At 46.1% G+C, this 20,217-nt stretch overlaps 1 protein-coding gene across 2 annotated transcripts in view; it reads right to left on the bottom strand.

Annotated features, from left to right (window-relative positions):
• The window catches only part of RTN1 (reticulon 1), a 131,864-nt gene that overhangs the window by 50,130 nt on the left and 61,517 nt on the right, over positions 1-20,217 (bottom strand). For both annotated transcript variants that reach the window (XM_075843590.1, XM_075843591.1), the window contains one exon: positions 17,443-18,216. In XM_075843590.1, coding sequence (XP_075699705.1) covers positions 17,443-18,216 — 774 coding nt within the window. The remainder of the gene's footprint in view (positions 1-17,442; positions 18,217-20,217) is intronic.

Consider the following 20,217-nt stretch of genomic DNA (forward strand, 5'->3'; position numbering starts at 1 on the left):
AAGAGGAGCATGCAATTTTTGGCAGTGGTAGCTCTCCTCAGTCTGGACATGACAGGGGGGAAAGTCTCAGAGGCGTCCTCTCAGAGCGGTGAGTGACTGTGGGAGGAAAGTTAGCGAAGTACTGAAGCTGCTGCCTGTTTGTGTTCCGTACAGCCAGCAGAAGCGTTAGTGCAATTTTTTTTTGTGCCTCCCCTACTCACTCACAAAGCCCCTGCCACCCCTGTTTCCCCCTTCTCCTCCACAGAGCCCCTGCCAGGTGATTTCTTCTCCTTGACCCCCCCCCCCCTCCTGCCAATGCTACTTTTCCCCCACCGGCTCCTGGCTCCTGCCACTATGTATTTCTCCATACCCCTCTCCCCACAGAGATCTGCCACCTATTATCTCCCCTTTACCTCCACCAGAGCCTCTTCCCACCTATTGTCTCCCCTTTGCCTCCACCAGAGCCTCTGCCCACCTATTGTTGCTCCTTTACCTCCACCAGAGCCTCTGCCCACCTATTGTTGCTCCTTTACCTCCACCAGAGCCTCTGCCCACCTATTGTTGCTCCTTTACCTCCACCAGAGCCTCTGCCCACCTATTGTCTCCCTTTTACCTCCACCAGAGCCTCTGCCCACCTATTGTCTCCCCTTTACCTCCACCAGAGCTTCTTCCCACCTATTGTCTCCCCTTTACCTCCACCAGAGCCTCTGCCCACCTATTGTTGCTCCTTTACCTCCACCAGAGCCTCTGCCCACCTATTGTCTCCCCTTTACCTCCACCAGAGCCTCTTCCCACCTATTGTCTCCCCTTTACCTCCACCAGAGCCTCTGCCCACCTATTGTTGCTCCTTTACCTCCACCAGAGCCTCTGCCCACCTATTGTCTCCCTTTTACCTCCACCAGAGCCTCTTCCCACCTATTGTCTCCCCTTTACCTCCACCAGAGCCTCTGCCCACCTATTGTCTCCCTTTTACCTCCACCAGAGCCTCTGCCCACCTATTGTCTCCCCTTTACCTCCACCAGAGCCTCTTCCCACCTATTGTCTCCCCTTTACCTCCACCAGAGCCTCTGCCCACCTATTGTTGCTCCTTTACCTCCACCAGAGCCTCTGCCCACCTATTGTCTCCCCTTTACCTCCACCAGAGCCTCTTCCCACCTATTGTCTCCCCTTTACCTCCACCAGAGCCTCTGCCCACCTATTGTTGCTCCTTTACCTCCACCAGAGCCTCTGCCCACCTATTGTCTCCCCTTTACCTCCACCAGAGCCTCTGCCCACCTATTGTCTCTCCTTTACCGCCACCAGAGCCTCTGCCCGCCTATTGTCGCCCCTTTACCTCCACCAGAGCCTCTGCCCACCTATTGTCGCCCCTTTACCTGCACCAGAGCCTCTGTCCACCTATTGTCTCCCCCTGCTCCTCCAGAGCCCCTGCCGATCATGTTTTCCGTCTGCACCTTCTTCCCCATAGAGCTCTACCACCTAATGAGCCCCGGCCCACCTACTGTCTTCCCCTGTCTGTCCTCCAGCCCCTACCACTTTCCAACTCCTTGCCCACACACACTTCTAGTGTCTCCCCCTTGTCCCCTGACAGAGCCCCTGCCTACCTTCTGTCCCCCCTCATGCTCTACCCTGCCAGGTTTCATCTCATCCCTGCCCCCCTACATACCCTAACAGAGCCGTGTCACGTTAGTGTTTCCCCCCTGCTTCCAGCCCACAGATCAAACTGCCATCTTGTGTTGTTCACCCCCAAGAGCCTCTGCCAACATGTCTCCCCTGCCCCAGGGACTCAGACTCCTTTGCTGTATGGACCCATAAATTCCTGATGGCGAACCCGAATAGGGGCCTCACATCAGGCACACGAGGGCCTCGTGCATGCTGCTAATTGGGCATCACTGCACTAGGGCCACAATACACTTGGGTTGGGTTAAAAAATTGCATTCAAGGAGCACACATCCCTTTTTTGTTTTTTAATTTGCCTGCCATAAATTACATTTTTGTCCATCCTTAGATCTGTAGACATTTTTTGCGCACCCTCAGGGTCTGTGCTCACACAAAATAAAAAAACATCTGAAAATATGGAGCAGTTTTCAGGGGAAAACAGCTCCTGAGTTTCTGATGTTTTTTATTCAAAGTCGCGTTTTTCGCTGTGTTTTTAACGGCCGTTTTTGGAGCTGTTTTTCTATAGAGTCAATGAAAAACGGCTCCAAAAACGGCTTAAGAAGTGACATGCACATCTTTTTCGCGGCTGTTTTTTTTACGCGGCCGTTTTGAAAAACAGCCGCGTAAAAAACGCCCCGTCGGAACAGAACGCTGTTTTTGCCATTAAAATCAATAGGCAGATGTTTGGAGGCGTTTGAGGCGTAAACGCCCCGAAATACACCTGAAAACACTACGTGTGAACATAGCCTTATCCATTCTTCAAGATTCCCATTCAACTTGTATTTTACAACCATAGAAACCATTCCAGCGTTCTGCTAAATCTCTGCCTGTTTTTTCCAGCTTGTGTTTACAATGAACCCACATATTGCACCCTAATTTGCAGATCATAATGCCAAGGCAGTCCCCTGCAGCCTACTCGAGAGCATGGTGAAATCTGTTCAGCGTCTCGCCTGCTTCCACATGATACCACAACAAGTTACATTTATGCAAGTTTAATTAGATGCTTGCGACTTTCCAAGCAGCTCACGCTGAGCCTAGGACAAACACAGTGAATTGCTTGAAATTACACAAACGTAAGAGCATATATCTTGTCTAACAGTATCGACACTGTATACTTTGCCTCCGTAATGAGTTTGAACTTGATTCCCAGTGAAACCACACTAATCTCCGAAGCTCCCATAGCTGGGTGACAAATGGTGTAAAAGCCCACTAATCTCACATATAACAAAGAGGATTGTAAAGCTATTCTCAGACAATGAACGAGATCAGATGTCATCTGAAGAAAGAAAGAAATCTTGTTTATTTCAAGTGGGAGACGGTAGCACAGGGCCGTTTTTTTTAAATTCAGAAACGGCGCCACTCTTGTCTATGGGTTGTGTTTGGTATTGCAGCCCAGTCCTATTCAATTGAATGTGGCTGAGTTGCAGTACCAGACGAAGCGTGGTGCTGTTTTTAGAAAAAAAAAAAAGAAAAAACTTTTTCCCCCTATACCAATTTTTTATGTTGATGAATACAATGTAGTAACATATTTAAGGGGGTCGGCTACGTTATCTTTTTTTTTCCAAATGTGCTGGAAGCAGAATATAATGTAACTTACTCATATAATGATGTTAGAAGATTGGTGCTAATGCTTTCAAGTGTATAGCGCCGACCGTTTGTTTATTCCAATCTGCTTTACTGCCTGTATGGCGCACTGGTCCCAATATCGCCGCTGATGGATGGATATGTGACTAGACCTGTCTATCAGCAGTCTCCGTTGAACAACATTGCGCACGGCAAGGGAAACTAGCACATTGCTATATCAGTCAATATTAGTCTAAGGTGGATCTTTACATTGAAAATAATCCCATCCAAAACCAAAATATTAAGGTTGTTTTAAAGGCCGATTAATTAAGACTGGTGTTTCAGATGACAGTTTTAATCTAAAGAGTACTTTTAATAAATTAGGCGAATCTTTGGCCGGAAAGTCAAATCTGCTGGACTACATTTGCACAAAAATGGTTGCCAGTTTCTAGCGTAAATTTTAATAAATTTTTTAGACAGCGGAAGGCCTCACCCCTTCTGCAAATCCCCACCCACTTTTAAGTTATTTTTTTGTGAATTGCAACTTTTGAGTTATTTGCGACTTTTCTAAGTCAGAAAACTGGCGTAGAAAGAATAACAAATACCCCCATTCAGTTTAATGAGAGCTACATGAATCTGTCTTCAGTTTGCTCCATCTAGTGGTAGCCTTATGCTGCAGCCCTTAACAAATCTAAACATTTACAGAACTATTATAGAACAGAGCTGAGAACCCATTACAATATAGTATTAAATTAATCTGTGTAAACTGGGGCATTCATTTATGAAATAAAAAATGGTTACTGCAATGCTTATGTCTATGCCTATGTATTAAACGTGTTTCACAAAACTTTTTGTTATTTGATCTAATCATAAAATATATTTTGTTGAACGCATTATACAATGAGCTACAAGCTTTACTGGTTCTCTGCGAAGCTATAAATCACAAGTCTTGGAACTGAGCCTCATAGGGTGTCAGTTTGATAAAAATAAAGCCCGCATCCTCGAATAGAAGTCCTATCAAACCCAGCACGGGCGAATGTTGTATAGCATAATATGCAGATATCCATTATCTACTGCTGGCAAGGATAATATGTAGTTCGGGCTGTTATCACTTTTAATTTCCAAGGGACATGTGTCAATAACAGTCTGGCAGCTCATGTACCCAGCCTTTTATCAGGTCCAATAGTATTGAGGCTGTAAAAGACTGGTCACGGTCTACCGGACTTTGTCTCCTACCATCACGCCTCCCACTTGGCACAAATTTTAGACTGGTTCCGACACGGCGGGATAAAAGGTACAGGCTTTTATGACAGCCCCTTTACAGGCACTACCTTGGTTGGGTAGACATGTTCCCCTGGTCGCAAGTACACACCCGACAATAGGTCCCACACTTGCAGTCGCGGCACGGGTGTTTCCTCGGGCGGAGTTCTCGCCGTCCCCCTCCCTGTTATTCCCGATTTTGGGCAATCCTGCTTTTCCACTGGGACTGGATAGCGGCCCATTTCAATTATGGTTGAGGGCGGGTAAGGGACAGGCAGTATATTTTCTGCAGGATGGGAGGTGGATGTCGAGCGCTCAACTACGGTCTTTGTCGGATCCGGTCCCTTTCTCGGCGTGGCAGGTTACCCAGTTGCGACATTTCCTGGCGTCATTAGAGCATCCTGGGGCGCAACCGCGAGACTGCTCCCCGTTTGAACTTCTATGTACAGGTACGGGCACGATCCATCACCCGTTGTCCAGACTCTATACTCTCTTGATCTCACCCTCCAATTTGCCTCCACCCCCTTACCTGCTTAGCTGGGAGAGGGACTTGGACGAGGCATTCACCCCCGAACAAAAGTACCGCCTGTTCACCATGACGCATAAGTCCTCTATGGCCAGTAGATTTCGGGAGGCAGGGTTCAAGATTCTGTCCCGTTGGTACAGGGTGCCTTCCAGATTGCATGCAATGATCCCGGCGGCCTCGCCATTATGCTGGAGATGTGGTGACCATGTGGTTACAATCATGCATATTTTTTGGGACAGCCCACTCCTGACTGGGTTCTGGTCTGAGGTGTGGCGTATTTCCTCTAAATTTACGGATTTCCCCCTCCCGCGATCCCCGGGCCTTTTCCTGCTCCATTTGTTTGAGGTCCCCCTGTCTACGTATAGAAGCTCGGTAGTTCGCCATTTGGTGAACGCGGCTAGGGCATGTGTTCCTGCACTGTGGAGACAGTCCTGTCCCCGGTCAGTGGGCATGTGGTTCGGCAAGATTCAGGAGATCATGGGAATGGAGGACCTCACGGCATCAATGAAGGGGACCCATGCCTCCTTCCTCAAAACATGGCGTGAATGGATCCGATTTCAAACAACTGCAGAATATAAGACCATCATGGCCTCGTGAATTCACACCTAGATCCGGTGTGTCAGGTCAGCTCCTCCCCCCCTCCCCGTTTTTCCTCTCCTTCTTACTGTCTCTGCTTTTCTTTCCTCCTCTTACTGTCCTCATGCTCGCTTCTGGAGTATCATGCACGGCTGCGGGTTCAGGGTGCATATCGGAGATTCTTTAAATATTTGATTCCAGCGACATGGTACTTTCAGGTGACCCCATACACTTATGTGATGCTGATAGCTGACCTGTGGCCTGTTGACTGTTTTGCACTGCCATTTTCTAACTGTGTTGTGTATACTTTGAATACTCTGTGATACAAAATAACAAAATGAAAATAAAAGAATTTATAAAAAAAAAAAAAAAAAAAAAAGACTGGTCACTGGTATTTTCCTATTGAAATCAATGATGATGGAAACGGTAACCTCTGGTTTCCGTTTGTGTCTGTTCAGGGTCCCGTTTTGACGGAAAGTCAGAACAGGGCCCCAACGCAGATATGAACAGAGCCTAATAAAGGCCCTTTTACACAGGCAAAAGATTGCGCAAACGCTCGTTTACACAGCCAATAAAATGGTCGCTAGTTGACAGAACGTCTTCCTGTGCAAACATATGCCGATATAAAGGAAATGTATGGGGACAAACGATCGCAGTAGCTACAAGTGTGTCGGCGATTCCCAGTACGAGTAGATAAGGAATGAAGGGGTAACAGCGCTCATACGAGCTCTGAGGCCCCTTTAAAACAGCTGATCTGCGGAGCGCTGCTGACATTTTCACAACGGCCATGTGAATGGCCACATTGAATTACATAGGTCCGTGTGACGGCTGTTGTTTGAACGGCCGTCACACGGACGTTTGACACGTTCGTGTGAATAAGGCCTTAGGACTGGAGAACCCCTTTAAGGGATTAATCTAGGAAGGGGCAGGTGGCACCTGGGTGCCAAATGTGGTGCCAACAAGCTACTGTGCCTTGGTCATGGTATTTAAATACAGATCATTTAATTGCTGGGCTAGGACTGTGAACTGAACCTTTGCCCCAGGTGAAGGAAAGCCTGCCTAAGGCTATCCATAAATATGCCAAACACCCCAAAAATTTCCATAGCATTTCGCCAAGAAACTGGCATATCTGCATTAATAAATCTCTCCCATAGTGCACTGCTGTTTTTCAACTTGCAGAGTCTTACATCATGAGATTAAAATACCCTTCCATAAATTTAATTAAACTAAATAGGACAACTTTAATATACAATCAATGCACAATGAAATGTGGCATCCCCGACACAACAAGTGCTCTAACCAAGAAAAATAACTTCATGTACTTATATATTTTATATACTCATTGACAGTTTTACTTGACAACTTTTGCCGAAGGTGTTTTCTCTTCCATGAAATGTGATCTGGGTTTGAGCTGGTGAATGTGCGCTCGGGAATAATGATACGCAGCACATTCAATTCTTTATTGCTTTATCTCCGAGCCATATTCACATGTCTTTCATCATTCATAGCAGAGACATGAGATAGGCGCAGGAACTGGGAACAGAATTGATTGGAGCCATGTTACAACAGCAGACATAATTTCTGGCCTCTGCTATTCACTAAACGTGAAAGTAAGGGGATGGTTAGTCCTATATATAAGAGATAGAATTTAAAGATTTTCACCGCAACAATTTGATATATTCAGATTGTTCTTCTAATAACACCAACATATTTTGTTGCAAATGCAGCAATTTCCTATGGAACCACCAATGTCCATTATTCAGAAACAAATTATCATCAAAGATGTGAAAGTTATCGCTGGGACTGCTAGATTAGGGCAGAATTGGTAGTTATCTCCATGTTTTTGCCCACTCCATTGCTGCCTTATATTCATCATCATACCTTTACCAATCAGGTTCTCAATGTGTGGTACCAGGGTCAGACTGGCCCCCTAGATTACCCATGGGTCCAGGCTCTGGGGGTCTATTTCTTATGGGTTGATTCACAAAAAACCTATATGACTTATTTGATGATATAGCCTGTGTGTGTAATGAGAACTACAAGGGCGTTCCTACATACCATGCAGGAAGACCATGCTGCTGCTATTAAGGCCTTGGTAAGAGGAGGGCCGTGTCCTGGTTGATCTCATACCCTTTGCGATTAGAAGGCAATAACCTGCCGAGGACTTCACTCTAGAAAAACTGTTCAAGAAGTGGAAGAAGGGCCCTTCTTGAAAAATATAATATTACAAGATATGAGTACTAGATTCTGGAGATGGACGTTGATCCAGGGATTTATTCTGATTGCCAGATTTGGGAGGGATGAGGGAATTGGCGTCAACCTCATGTGGGGGTTTTGCCGTCCTCTGGATTAACACAGTAGGATTATAGGTTGGACTTGATTGACCTGTGTCTTTTTTTCAACCTGATCAACTATGTAACTATATTGTTTGCAAACAAGGGGAGGTAAATTGTCCCAACGATCATGAAAATTGTGTGGAGGGGGTAAGAATCACCAGGTCCTTCGGTTCATCCAAATGGGATGCCCAGTTTACTATTTGCTAAGGGACCCTCTCTCTTCTGAGTAACAACATAGTTTGCAAAGTAATTAGATGTGCACATTTTCAGTAGGTCCTCTGGTGGGCTGAAGGAACCCCAATCTGACACTGTGTGATACGAGTACCCTGAGGTGGATCCACCATGGGTCTGGAGTGCCAACAACCTGCACAAAAAAAACTCTTAGAAAAGTCGTTTTATCATTCACCTATCATGGAAAGATTTAAAGGGTAACTAAACGTTTAACAAACTTCTGACATGTCATAGTGACATGTGAGAAGTTTTGATTGGTAGGGGTCCGAGCACTGAGACCCCCACCAATCGCTCAAACGAAGCGGCAGAAGCGCTCGTGTGAGCGGTCAGCCGCATTGTGTCCGTTCGGCTTTTTCCGAGTCTATGAGCCTGTACTCCGATACATCGGCTTTCTGGAAAAAGCCAAACAGAAACGAGAGCTTCTGCCGCTTCGTTTGAGCGAATGGTGGGGGTTTTAGTGCACGGACCCCCAACAATCAAAACTTCTGACAAGTCACTATGACATGTCAGAACTTTGTTAAACGTTTAGTTACACTTTAAGCAATAACATTTTTAGGTTGCTTTGCTTTCAATACTAACAAGGCAAAATTTGTGACTTTGATAAAGTAGTAAATAAAAAACGGTAAATGATATGTCAAGAAAAACAGGAAAGCAACTCATGCAACCAAACATGCACAGTATAAACTCCGAGATATAAATATCTCCAGATCTATTTATAATGCTTTGTTGTCAAAGCGAAATGAAATGTATGACACAGGAAAAAACGCATTGCAGCAAAACATATTAATGGCTGTGACAAAGAACACAGCGGAACAATAATAATATAGACTTTGGGTCAGCATAAAGTAATACCAGAAAGATTTATCAGCCAATTAGCAATCCTCAAGCCTAATTCACCTTGCATGTACAGTGTGGGAAAAATGAAATTAATGCTTATTTGAGAAAAACTGTGTGCTCATTTGCATAATTGTTCTTCCACAACTATAGGCACATAGGTAAAAGCAAGCTTACAGAGAATATTCAGAACTGAATGCAAATATTTTATTTCTCTAGTTTTGGTGCATCGGCAGAAAAATTGTGTCGTCTATGTGACGGCTCCTGTCTCAGATGGGGCCCATCAGAGGAAATGACTCGGAGGATATAACCTCCATCTATACAGAACATGTGAATGTACAATTTTAATTAGATCCCAAACTTTTTGTTATCAATGTACATGTAGGGCTTATTAATAAGGTTAAATAGGCTCTTTGTGAATGAACCCAAAGGAAAGGGACCTAGTGCCAAGTGATTGGATCCAAATGGGGTTGTTTTCTGTTGGCTCTAAGGAATATGTTATTGTGTCAAAGCCTGGGTGCACCGAAGGATCCTCTGATACTCTAATAGTTGGCTCCATTTCATCAATAAAACCATGAAACCTACATGCAGATAGCCATGAAGGGCAAGTCGACTTACAATCTTGTCGGAACAACAGGGCATTATAAAACTGTTATAAGTAAAGGCCCTTTTACACCGGCCAATTATCGGGCAAACATGCTTTTACAGAACGCTCGTTCCCGATAATTGCCCTGTTTACACAGGGCAACGATCAGCCGATGAATGAGAAAACGCTAGTTTCTCGGCTGTTTGCAGTGTTTTAAATGCCTAAACTATTATCATCGTCGGCAGCATATCTCCCTGTGTAAACGGAGATGCGCTGCCGACATTATAAAAATGGATGGAGACGAGTGATCGGAGTAACGAGGGCTTGTCCCCATACTAGCTCCTTGTGAAAGGAGCAAACGAGCGCCAATCAACCAGCCACGTAAACAAGTGTTGATCAACAAGACAGCTCGTTGATTGGTGCTCGTTTATCAGTAATGTATGGGGATGAGTGCTCGTTACTTCGATCGCTCATCCCCATACATTTCTATCATGTCGGCAGCGTATCTCCTTGTTTACACAGGTGTGTTGCCGACAACGATAATATTTTAGGCTGCGTAAACTATACAATCAGCCGATGAACAAGCGTTTGCTCGTTCATCGGGTCATCGTTGCCCTGTTTACACAGGGCAATTATCGTGAACGAGCGTTGTGTGAATGCACGCTTGCCCGATAATTTAACAGTGTAAAGGGGCCCTCAGCCAGGGCATGACCAATAGATAAAGAGGCAGCAAACCCATCTGACAGTTGTGAACACTCTACAGCAAGCTTTCCTAGGGGCCTAAATGGCAGATGCAGACCTGCCTGATTATGCAACAATGTAAGATCAGGGAATGCAGCTGCATAACGTTCCAGATTTGCCATTCAGGAGTGTAGGAAGGCTGGGTGACAACCCCTTTGGGAACAACCATATTATTTTTTTATATAATTGATGGGTTACCTAAAACTCCTAGGCTCCAATTCCAAATCTGTAACACGGCCCCCCACCTACCATGTACCATTTATAATACTGGTGTTTTCTTATGTGGCAAGGAGCCTCTGGGCGCCCCAGACACTAGGGTTCAGGTGCAACTCCTACCTCTACACCTCCTATAGTTAGGCCCCTGGCTTAAAGTGGATCTATCATGAACTGTTTTGTTGTGGACTACTGTTCTTACACCCCGCTTACTTTAGCCTTGACTACCCCAAACATATCAGGTAATACCGACTATACTGTCTAGAGTGAAAGTAAGGGGAATGCCTAGCCTGATTATTTTAACACGTCTTCTCTTATAGATTTGTATGAGAGGATGTCCAAAAATTACAACTCTGGTTCCGCAATGTTTGGCCAGTTATAAGTAAATCTTTGTTGTCTGCTTATCATCGCTTATTGCTAAAACCTTATTAAAAGAGAAATTAAAGCGCAATCCCTCCAAAATAGTCTTTAAAGTGGATCTAATCATCATACCATGCTGCCCTGCCCTTAAAACAGGAATTCCGAACTTAAACATTTATGGCATATCCACAGGATATGCCATAAATGTCTGAAAAATGCGGGTCCCACCTCTGGGACCCACACCTATCTCCAGAACAGGTTGGTTACACAACTCCCGTCTCGCCTGGGAAGGCGGCCGCACATCCGGCTGTTTGATGTAAAGTCCATCCTAAATAGAACAGTCCCAATCCCACATCATATATGCATTAAATACACAGTGGCAAAAAACTTTAACTGAACCTTTTCAATGGCTTTTGTTGTGTTATATCACGCTGCAGCAAGTTATTAGACTCAAGATAAACTTGGCTAAATCTGTAGTCACCAAGAATTAGAAAGATGGTCGTCAGCATATCCTTTGAAGTATTTATTCTGGCAAGATGGTACAACATAATAGTGAAGGACGTTTTGGCTTACAGAGAAGCCCTTTTCTGTGTAAGCTGAAACTAGTTTACTATAATGTTGTACTATCTTGCCTGAATAAGTACGCCAAAGTATATGATGACGACCATCTTCTACTACCAGGTCTGTAACGGCAGGGAGTAGGGAGACGGACAAGTGAGCCCTAATCTACCCGCCACTCTGTCCCTGCCTACTTGCAACGACCCGCCCTAGGCGACGGGGTACAACTGGGCGGCGGTCCCTGCGCTCAGTAAGTGCACGACAAACACGACAAACATACAAGGAACACAAGCAAGGAAAAGGGGCCGTTGCCCACGGCAACACCGTGAGCAACCAGAGTGGTGAACGAGCCGAGTCAAGCCAGGAGTGTGCGAGGTACAAAACGAAAAGCAGAAGAGTAGTCGGTAAGCCAGGGTCGGTATGGAGCAGGATCAAAAATAGCAGGAGCTGTAGCTGGGCCAGGAACCACAAGGAAGGAAACAAAAGCAATAACAAGCACCGAGGGACAGGAAGTGCAGGCTTAAATAGACCGAGGGCGGGAGCTAGCTGAGTCTGGCCAGGTTACGATAGGCTCTCCCACTCCTAAGCCTGCCAGCCTGAATGGTGGAAGCAGGAGTCAGTATCAGGGATGTATTCTCAGGTGCTGACTGATTAGTTCTGGGAGTTAACCCCGCAGTGCCTGGCAGATCCTTTACAGTACCCCCCCTTTTATGAGGGGCCACCGGACCCTTTCTAAGTGGACCTGGCTTACTGGGGAAACGCAGGTGGAACCTCCTGACCAATACCCCAGCGTGAACATCCCGGGCGGGTACCCAAGTCCTCTCCTCGGGCCCGTATCCTCTCCAATGGACCAGGTACTGGAGGGAGCCTTGGACCATCTTGCTGTCCACAATCCTGGCCACCTCGAATTCCACCCCCTCCGGGGTGAGGATGGGAACAGGAGGTCTCCTCGAGGGAGCCAAGGACGGGGAGCAGCGTTTGAGGAGGGAGGCATGAAACACGTCGTGTATCCGAAAAGACGGGGGTAACTCCAGCCGGAAGGAGACAGGATTGAGGACCTCAATGACCTTATACGGCCCAATAAACCGGGGAGCAAACTTCTTGGACGGAACCTTGAGATGCAAGTTCCTAGACGACAACCACACCAGATCCCCGACCATAAACAGGGGGTTAGCAGAACGTTTTTTATCAGCCTGAGTTTTTTGTACGCTCTGGGACACCTCTAGGTTTTTCTGAACCTGGGCCCAGACTGTGCACAGTTCCCGATGAACGACCTCTACCTCAGGATTGTTGGAACTACCAGGTGAAACGGAGGAGAACCGTGGATTAAACCCAAAATTACAAAAAAAAGGAGAGACCCCAGACGAGTTACTGACCCGGTTATTAAGGGAAAATTCGGCGAGGGGAATGAAAGAGACCCAATCAAATTGACAGTCAGAGACAAAACACCTTAAAGAGGCTCTGTCACCAGATTTTGCAACCCCTATCTGATCGACTTACCTGCAAACGCTGATACTGCTGCAGAATCAACTGTAGCCTCTGGTGCCGATGTGGCCGTCACGATGCAGGACCTGTGAGTGACGTCACAGATCTGCACTGTCACAAGCTGGGCGTTCTGAAGAGAAGAGGATGTTACTTCTCATCAGAGCGCCCAGCTAGTGAAAGTATTAAAAACGCCCCGATGTACGCACATAATACACACCCACTTGGACTTTTACTTTTAAACACACCCACTTGGACTTTTGCAAGCCTCATTTGCATAACTACAAAAATGGTCATAACTTGGCCAAAAATGCTCGTTTTTTTAAAATAAAAACGTTACTGTAATCTACATTGCAGCGCCTATCTGCTGCAATAGCAGATAGGGGTTGCAAAATCTGGTGACAGAGCCTCTTTAAGTATTGTTCTAGAGACTGATTAGTCCTCTCCGTTTGGCCATTGGTTTCAGGATGGAAGGCAGAGGAGAAGGACAGATCAATCCCTAACTTCATACAGAAGGCTCTCCAAAACAATGAAACAAATTGTACCCCTCTGTCCGAAACAATATTGACAGGGACCCCATGGAGACGCAGGATGTGTTTGACAAACAAGGTAGCCAACGTTTTGGCGTTGGGTAGTTTCTTGAGGGGCACAAAGTGGCACATCTTACTGAAGCGGTCCACCACCACCCACACCACCGACTTGCCTTGGGATGGAGGCAAATCGGTGATAAAATCCATGGAGATATGTGTCCAAGGTCTCTGGGGAATGGGCAACGAACGCAGTAAGCCCGCTGGTCGGGACCTGGGAGTCTTGGACCTAGCACAAACCTCACAAGCGGCGACGTAGGCCTTAACGTCTTTAGGCAACCCAGGCCACCAATAATTTCTGGTAATGAGGTGTTTGGTACCCAGGATGCCTGGATGGCCAGATAGTGCGGAGTCATGATTTTCCCTAAGTACCCTTAGCCGGAATTGCAGGGGAACAAACAGCTTGTTCTCAGGAAGGTTCCCGGGAGCTGCACCTTGATCAGCAGCAATTTCAGAGACTAAATCAGAATCGATCGAGGAAATGATTATACCTGGAGGCAAAATACAAGCAGGATCTTCCTCCGAAGGAGGGCTGGCCATGAAGCTACGCGACAGTGCATCAGCCTTAATATTTTTAGACCCAGCCCTATAGGTAACCAAAAAATTGAATCTGGTAAAAAATAACGCCCATCGAGCTTGTCTCGGGTTTAGCCTCCGGGCAGATTCTAGGAACACCAGATTCTTGTGGTCGGTAAGGACCGTTACCTGGTGCCTAGCCCCCTCCAGGAAGTGGCGCCACTCTTCAAATGCCCAATTAATGGCTAAGAGTTCGCGGTTGCCAATATCATAGTTACTTTCAGTTGGCGAAAACTTCCTGGAGAAGTAGGCACAGGGGCGGAGATGGGTGAGGGACCTGGTACCCTGGGACAACACAGCCCCCACTCCCACCTCAGATGCGTCAACTTCCACGATAAATGGCTCCATTTGGTTGGGCTGAACCAGCACCGGGGCCGAGACAAAGCACTTCTTAAGGACCTCAAAAGCCTGGACAGCCTCAGGAGGCCAGTGGAGGAGATCAGCACCTTTGCGAGTGAGGTCCGTAAAGGGCTTAGCGATGACCGAGAAGTTAGCAATAAATCTCCTGTAATAATTAGCAAACCCCAAAAAACACTGTAACGCCTTCAGGGAGGCAGGTTGGACCCATTCCGCCACAGCCTGAACCTTGGCGGGGTCCATGCGGAATTCATGAGGAGTGAGGATTTGACCCAAAAATGGAATCTCCTGTACCCCAAACACACATTTTTCGGTTTTGGCAAACAGTTTATTTTCCCGAAGGACCTGGAGCACCTTCCTGACATGCTCCACGTGGGAGGACCAGTCCTTGGAAAACACCAGTATGTCATCAAGGTACACTACCAGAAAAATCCCCAGGTAATTTCTCAAAATCTCATTTATGAAATTCTGGAAGACCGCAGGGGCATTACACAACCCAAAGGGCATGACGAGGTATTCGAAATGGCCTTCGGGCGTGTTAAACGCAGTCTTCCACTCATCCCCCTCTTTGATGCGAATAAGGTTATACGCCCCCCGTAGATCCAATTTAGAAAACCATTGGGCCCCCTGAACCTGATTAAAGAGATCAGGAATCAAAGGAAGGGGATACTGGTTCCTTACCGTGACCTTATTCAGGCTACGGTAGTCAATGCATGGCCTAAGACCACCATCCTTCTTCCCCACGAAGAAGAAGCCAGCACCTACCGGAGAAGAAGAGGGACGAATGTAACCCTTGGCCAGGGATTCCTGGATATACACTCTCATAGCTTCACGTTCGGGACAAGAAAGATTAAATATCCTACCCTTAGGAAGCTTAGCTCCTGGTACCAATTCGATAGCGCAATCGTATTCTCTATGAGGAGGTAACACTTCGTAGGCCTCCTTAGAGAAAACATCAGCGAAGTCCTGAACAAACTCGGGTAGCGTATTCGCCTCCTTAGGGGGAGAAATAGAATTAACAGAAAAACATGACGTACAACATTCATTACCCCATTTGGTTAGCTCCCCAGTATTCCAGTCAAACGTAGGATTATGCAACTGCAACCAGGGAAGACCTAGCACCAAATCGTACGATAATCCCTGCATCAACAGTACAGAGCATTGCTCCAAATGCATGGAGCCAACAAGGAGTTCAAAAACAGGGGTATGCTGTGTAAAATAACCATTAGCAAGAGGAGTGGCGTCGATACCCACTACCGGGACAGGTTTAGGCAAATCAATAAGAGGCATAGCAAGGGACATAGCAAATTCCACAGACATGATATTAGTAGAGGACCCTGAATCCACGAAAGCACTGCCGGTAGCAGACCTACCACCAAAAGAGACCTGAAAGGGAAGCAAGATCTTAGTACGTTTCATATTTACGGGAAATACCTGTGCGCCCAAGTGACCTCCCCGATGATCACTTAGACGCGGAAGTTCTCTGGCTGCAACCTTACGCTTAGGACAGTTGTTCACTTGATGCTTGTCGTCCCCACAGTAGAAGCAGAGACCATTCTTCCTGCGGAATTCTCTACGTTGTTGGGGGGACACGGAGGCCCCGAGTTGCATAGGTCTCTCTGAATCTTTCGGGGAGGAACGAAGCAACGGAGCTTCGGGAGGCATCATGGGGGAGTCGGAGGAGAAAACACATAAACGTTCACGTTGTCGTTCCCTGAGACGTCGGTCAAGTCGTATCGCTAAAGCCATAACCTGGTCTAGGGAGTCAGAAGAGGGATAGCTAACTAGCAGGTCTTTCAGGGCATTCGACAGACCCAACCTAAACTGGCACCTTAAGGCAGGGTCATTCCACCGAGAAGCTACGCACCACTTCCAAAAGTCAGAGCAATACTCCTCAACAGGTCTCTTACCCTGACTTAAGGTCACCAGCTGACTCTCGGCAAAGGCAGTCCTGTCAGTCTCGTCATAAATAAGTCCGAGAGCAGAAAAGAAACAATCAACGGAGGAAAGTTCAGGGGCGTCAGGAGCCAAGGAGAAGGCCCACTCTTGGGGCCCTTCCTGGAGCCGGGACATAATTATACCCACCCGCTGGCTCTCAGAACCTGAGGAATGAGGCTTTAAACGAAAGTAAAGCCTACAACTCTCCCGAAAGGAGAGAAAAGTCCTCCGGTCCCCTGAGAACCGGTCGGGCAACTTGAGGTGGGGTTCAAGAGGTGCGGTGCGGGGAACTACCAGGGTAGCATCAGGCTGGTTGACCCTCTGAGCCAGGGCCTGGACCTGTAGGGAGAGACCCTGCATTTGCTGAGCCAGGGTCTCACGGGGATCCATAGTGGTGTCAGGGACCAGGGGTAGACTAGGTATCGGCTTGTTATTATGTAACGGCAGGGAGTAGGGAGACGGACAAGTGAGCCCTAATCTACCCGCCACTCTGTCCCTGCCTACTTGCAACGACCCGCCCTAGGCGACGGGGTACAACTGGGCGGCGGTCCCTGCGCTCAGTAAGTGCACGACAAACACGACAAACATACAAGGAACACAAGCAAGGAAAAGGGGCCGTTGCCCACGGCAACACCGTGAGCAACCAGAGTGGTGAACGAGCCGAGTCAAGCCAGGAGTGTGCGAGGTACAAAACGAAAAGCAGAAGAGTAGTCGGTAAGCCAGGGTCGGTATGGAGCAGGATCAAAAATAGCAGGAGCTGTAGCTGGGCCAGGAACCACAAGGAAGGAAACAAAAGCAATAACAAGCACCGAGGGACAGGAAGTGCAGGCTTAAATAGACCGAGGGCGGGAGCTAGCTGAGTCTGGCCAGGTTACGATAGGCTCTCCCACTCCTAAGCCTGCCAGCCTGAATGGTGGAAGCAGGAGTCAGTCTCAGGGATGTATTCTCAGGTGCTGACTGATTAGTTCTGGGAGTTAACCCCGCAGTGCCTGGCAGATCCTTTACAAGGTCACTATATCTTAAATACACTTTTGGAATCCTTAAATCTCAATCTGTTGTAGAGAAAAAAATTATTATGATTACCTTTCTTCTTACTTAGCAATGTCACCGGACTTGTGGTCCCCGTGCTTGGTGTTGCAGAGGCTCTACTTTGGTAAACTGTTGCTTCCGTCATCTTTCTCTGATGCAGCCCCTCATCTTTTTTGATCATTAACAAATCTGATTTTCCTTCAGCATAGGAGCTTTTCATATAGGCAGCTGATTCTGCCAGGTTCTCCATATTTAGTTTCCTTTCTGTAGAGCTATAAGAGTCGAAGTCCGAGGCATCAAAACTTTCGGTTCTTGAACCGTTTTCTTCTTCGATAATGTCCATCATTGGTTTCATCATAGGGGAGTCTTGGTCTCTCTTTGGACTCTCTTCAGAAGCTGAGGAACCATCACATGACTCAATGATGAGCTCGCTGTCCAGTTCGGCTTCACGTTCCTCCCGGAGTATGCTATATTGTATGGATGGGGAGGCAGGTGATGGTGGTGGGCCACCAATGTGACTGAATGTCATGTAAGCAGACTGCATGGCCTCTTCTCCTGCCAGCTGGTCTTCAGAAACAAGTTCTATTTCAGAGTCACCAGATTCAGCGCTCGAAGCTTCGTTATCTAGTGAAGACGGGACAGCTGGTAGCACAGGCATGCTTTTATAATTTTGTTTTTCGGAGTAAACGCTATGAGATTTCTGCTCTTCAGCTGCTTCATAAGGAAAGCCTTTTGTTGTCTCTTTTGCTTTCATGGCGCTGATCAGTTCATCTTCAGATATTCGGAATTTACTCAGCTTCTCTGAGCCAGATGGTTCTGTATATCCATCTGGATGCAAACGACAACAGAAAAAAAAATTAGATGGTTGTAAAACTATGCAGATTAAACTCCCTTTCTTTCTTTACTATCCTCTGTTTCCAATAATTGTGAATGCAAAACATTACACTGTCATTAATACGGTTGAAAAGACACATGTCCATCAAGTTCAACCAGAGAAAGGGAGATGATGTGGAAGAAGGGAAGGGAATCGGTAGGGGTAAATTTCAGAATTTTGCTTACCCCTGATTTAAAGGACAGCAAAAAAAAAAAAGAACCAATCTACCCTCAGAGGGAATAATTTCCTTTGTGATATCATAAAATATTGGTGTCTTGAAGAAGTTAAAAGTTCAAAATACTTTTATATACTCATTTACTCAAGTATGTAATCTTAGCCTTAGATCTGAAGAGCAAATTAAGGCTTCATACAGTAAAAGTCCTATTACATGACCCAATATGGACCTTGAAAACAAGCTTGATCGGCGCTTGATCGGCGCTTGTTTGCTCCTTTCACAAGAGGCAATGATTGGTTATGTATGGGGACGAGCAATCGTTACTACGATCGTTCATCCCCATACATTTCCATCACGTCGGCAGAACATCTCCCTGTGTACACAGGGAGATGTGCTGCTGACAACGATAATATTTATTGATGCATAAACGAGCAGATCAGCCGATGAACGAGCTGATCGTTGCCATCTTTACACAGGGCAATGATAGGGAACGAGCGTTCATATGTACGCTCGTTTGCTCGATCATTGGCCCGTGTAAAAGGGCCTTTAGTCCTTTTCCACTTTGCACTTCAGTTTGTAAAGGGGCAAACAGAGGCGCCAGTGTACTGCAGATCACTCCAGCCAGTCACAAAAAATATCTTCCAGTGCTGATCTTGAATCATATGATCCTGATGACAGCAATAAGGCACAGTGACTGTTATGAGAGCCCGATGTTTGATATGAGGGCAGTGTGTCTTTCATTATAGGGGTGCGGTCAGTCCTATTTGAGGGCAAGGTTTATAAACAAAAAATTTACTGAGCACTTAATTTTTCTCGGACAACGCCTCCTAGGGGAGGAGCTCAGCTGTGTTTATCCTGTCCGTTCATTATGGGCATGTGAGACTTCATGTCTTTTGTGTAAACATACTTTCTCTACCTTTTGCTTTTACATGTTTGATTTTCCTGCATGCATAACAATATGTGTGATACTAAGGTTATTGTACCATGATTGTAATATTAGCCATAGGCTGTTAATCGCTTTGGGCTTTGACCCTTGTTTGTGATGATACTTATTCTGTGCCATTGTGCACGTGTATATACTTGATTTATTCATTCAAGCTGACTACATCTCAATATTCTTATATACATCCTTTATATTACTCTCATTGGGGGATCCACATATCTCTCATGTACCGTCTGTACATATTTGGGTAAATCCCCAGCTGAGCGTCCGTGTTTTTACTGTTGGTTTATGGATTCTTTTATTGTTGTATGTCTTATTATATGTTAATAAAGTATTTTTGTATTTTCATTACTTCCTTGTCTCTCAGCATTTATTTTCTCTTTTTTTGGTCTTAACGCTTCCTAAGAGTTGTCAAGTATGAGTATAATGTCTGGATTATTATTGTGTATGACTTATTCACTTATTTTGTCTATGAAATTATAGATAAAGAGTCTGTAGGTTGCAAGAAGAGAGAGCGGAGTAACACATAACTATTAGGGACCTGGAGCGGCAGGGGATTTAACAGATGAGTATTGTTTCTTTTTTTATTTTATAACATTTTCTGCATCCTATATAATCTCTTTAAGGCCCCATGTACATGACCGTGCCCATAATCACAGTCCGTGATTACGGGCACGACCTGTTGCGGACAGCCGCCCGTAAAAAACAAAAAATAGGCCATGTCCTACCTTTTACGGAACCTTTCTACAGGACGAACACCTACTCATAAATATACTGCCATAGTAATGAATGTGTCCGTAATTACGGACCATAATTACAAGCGAAATCTAAAGTCGT

The sequence above is a fragment of the Rhinoderma darwinii genome, chromosome 12 (genome assembly GCF_050947455.1).
Source record: "Rhinoderma darwinii isolate aRhiDar2 chromosome 12, aRhiDar2.hap1, whole genome shotgun sequence".
In the NCBI taxonomy this organism is placed as follows: Eukaryota; Metazoa; Chordata; class Amphibia; order Anura; family Rhinodermatidae; genus Rhinoderma; species Rhinoderma darwinii.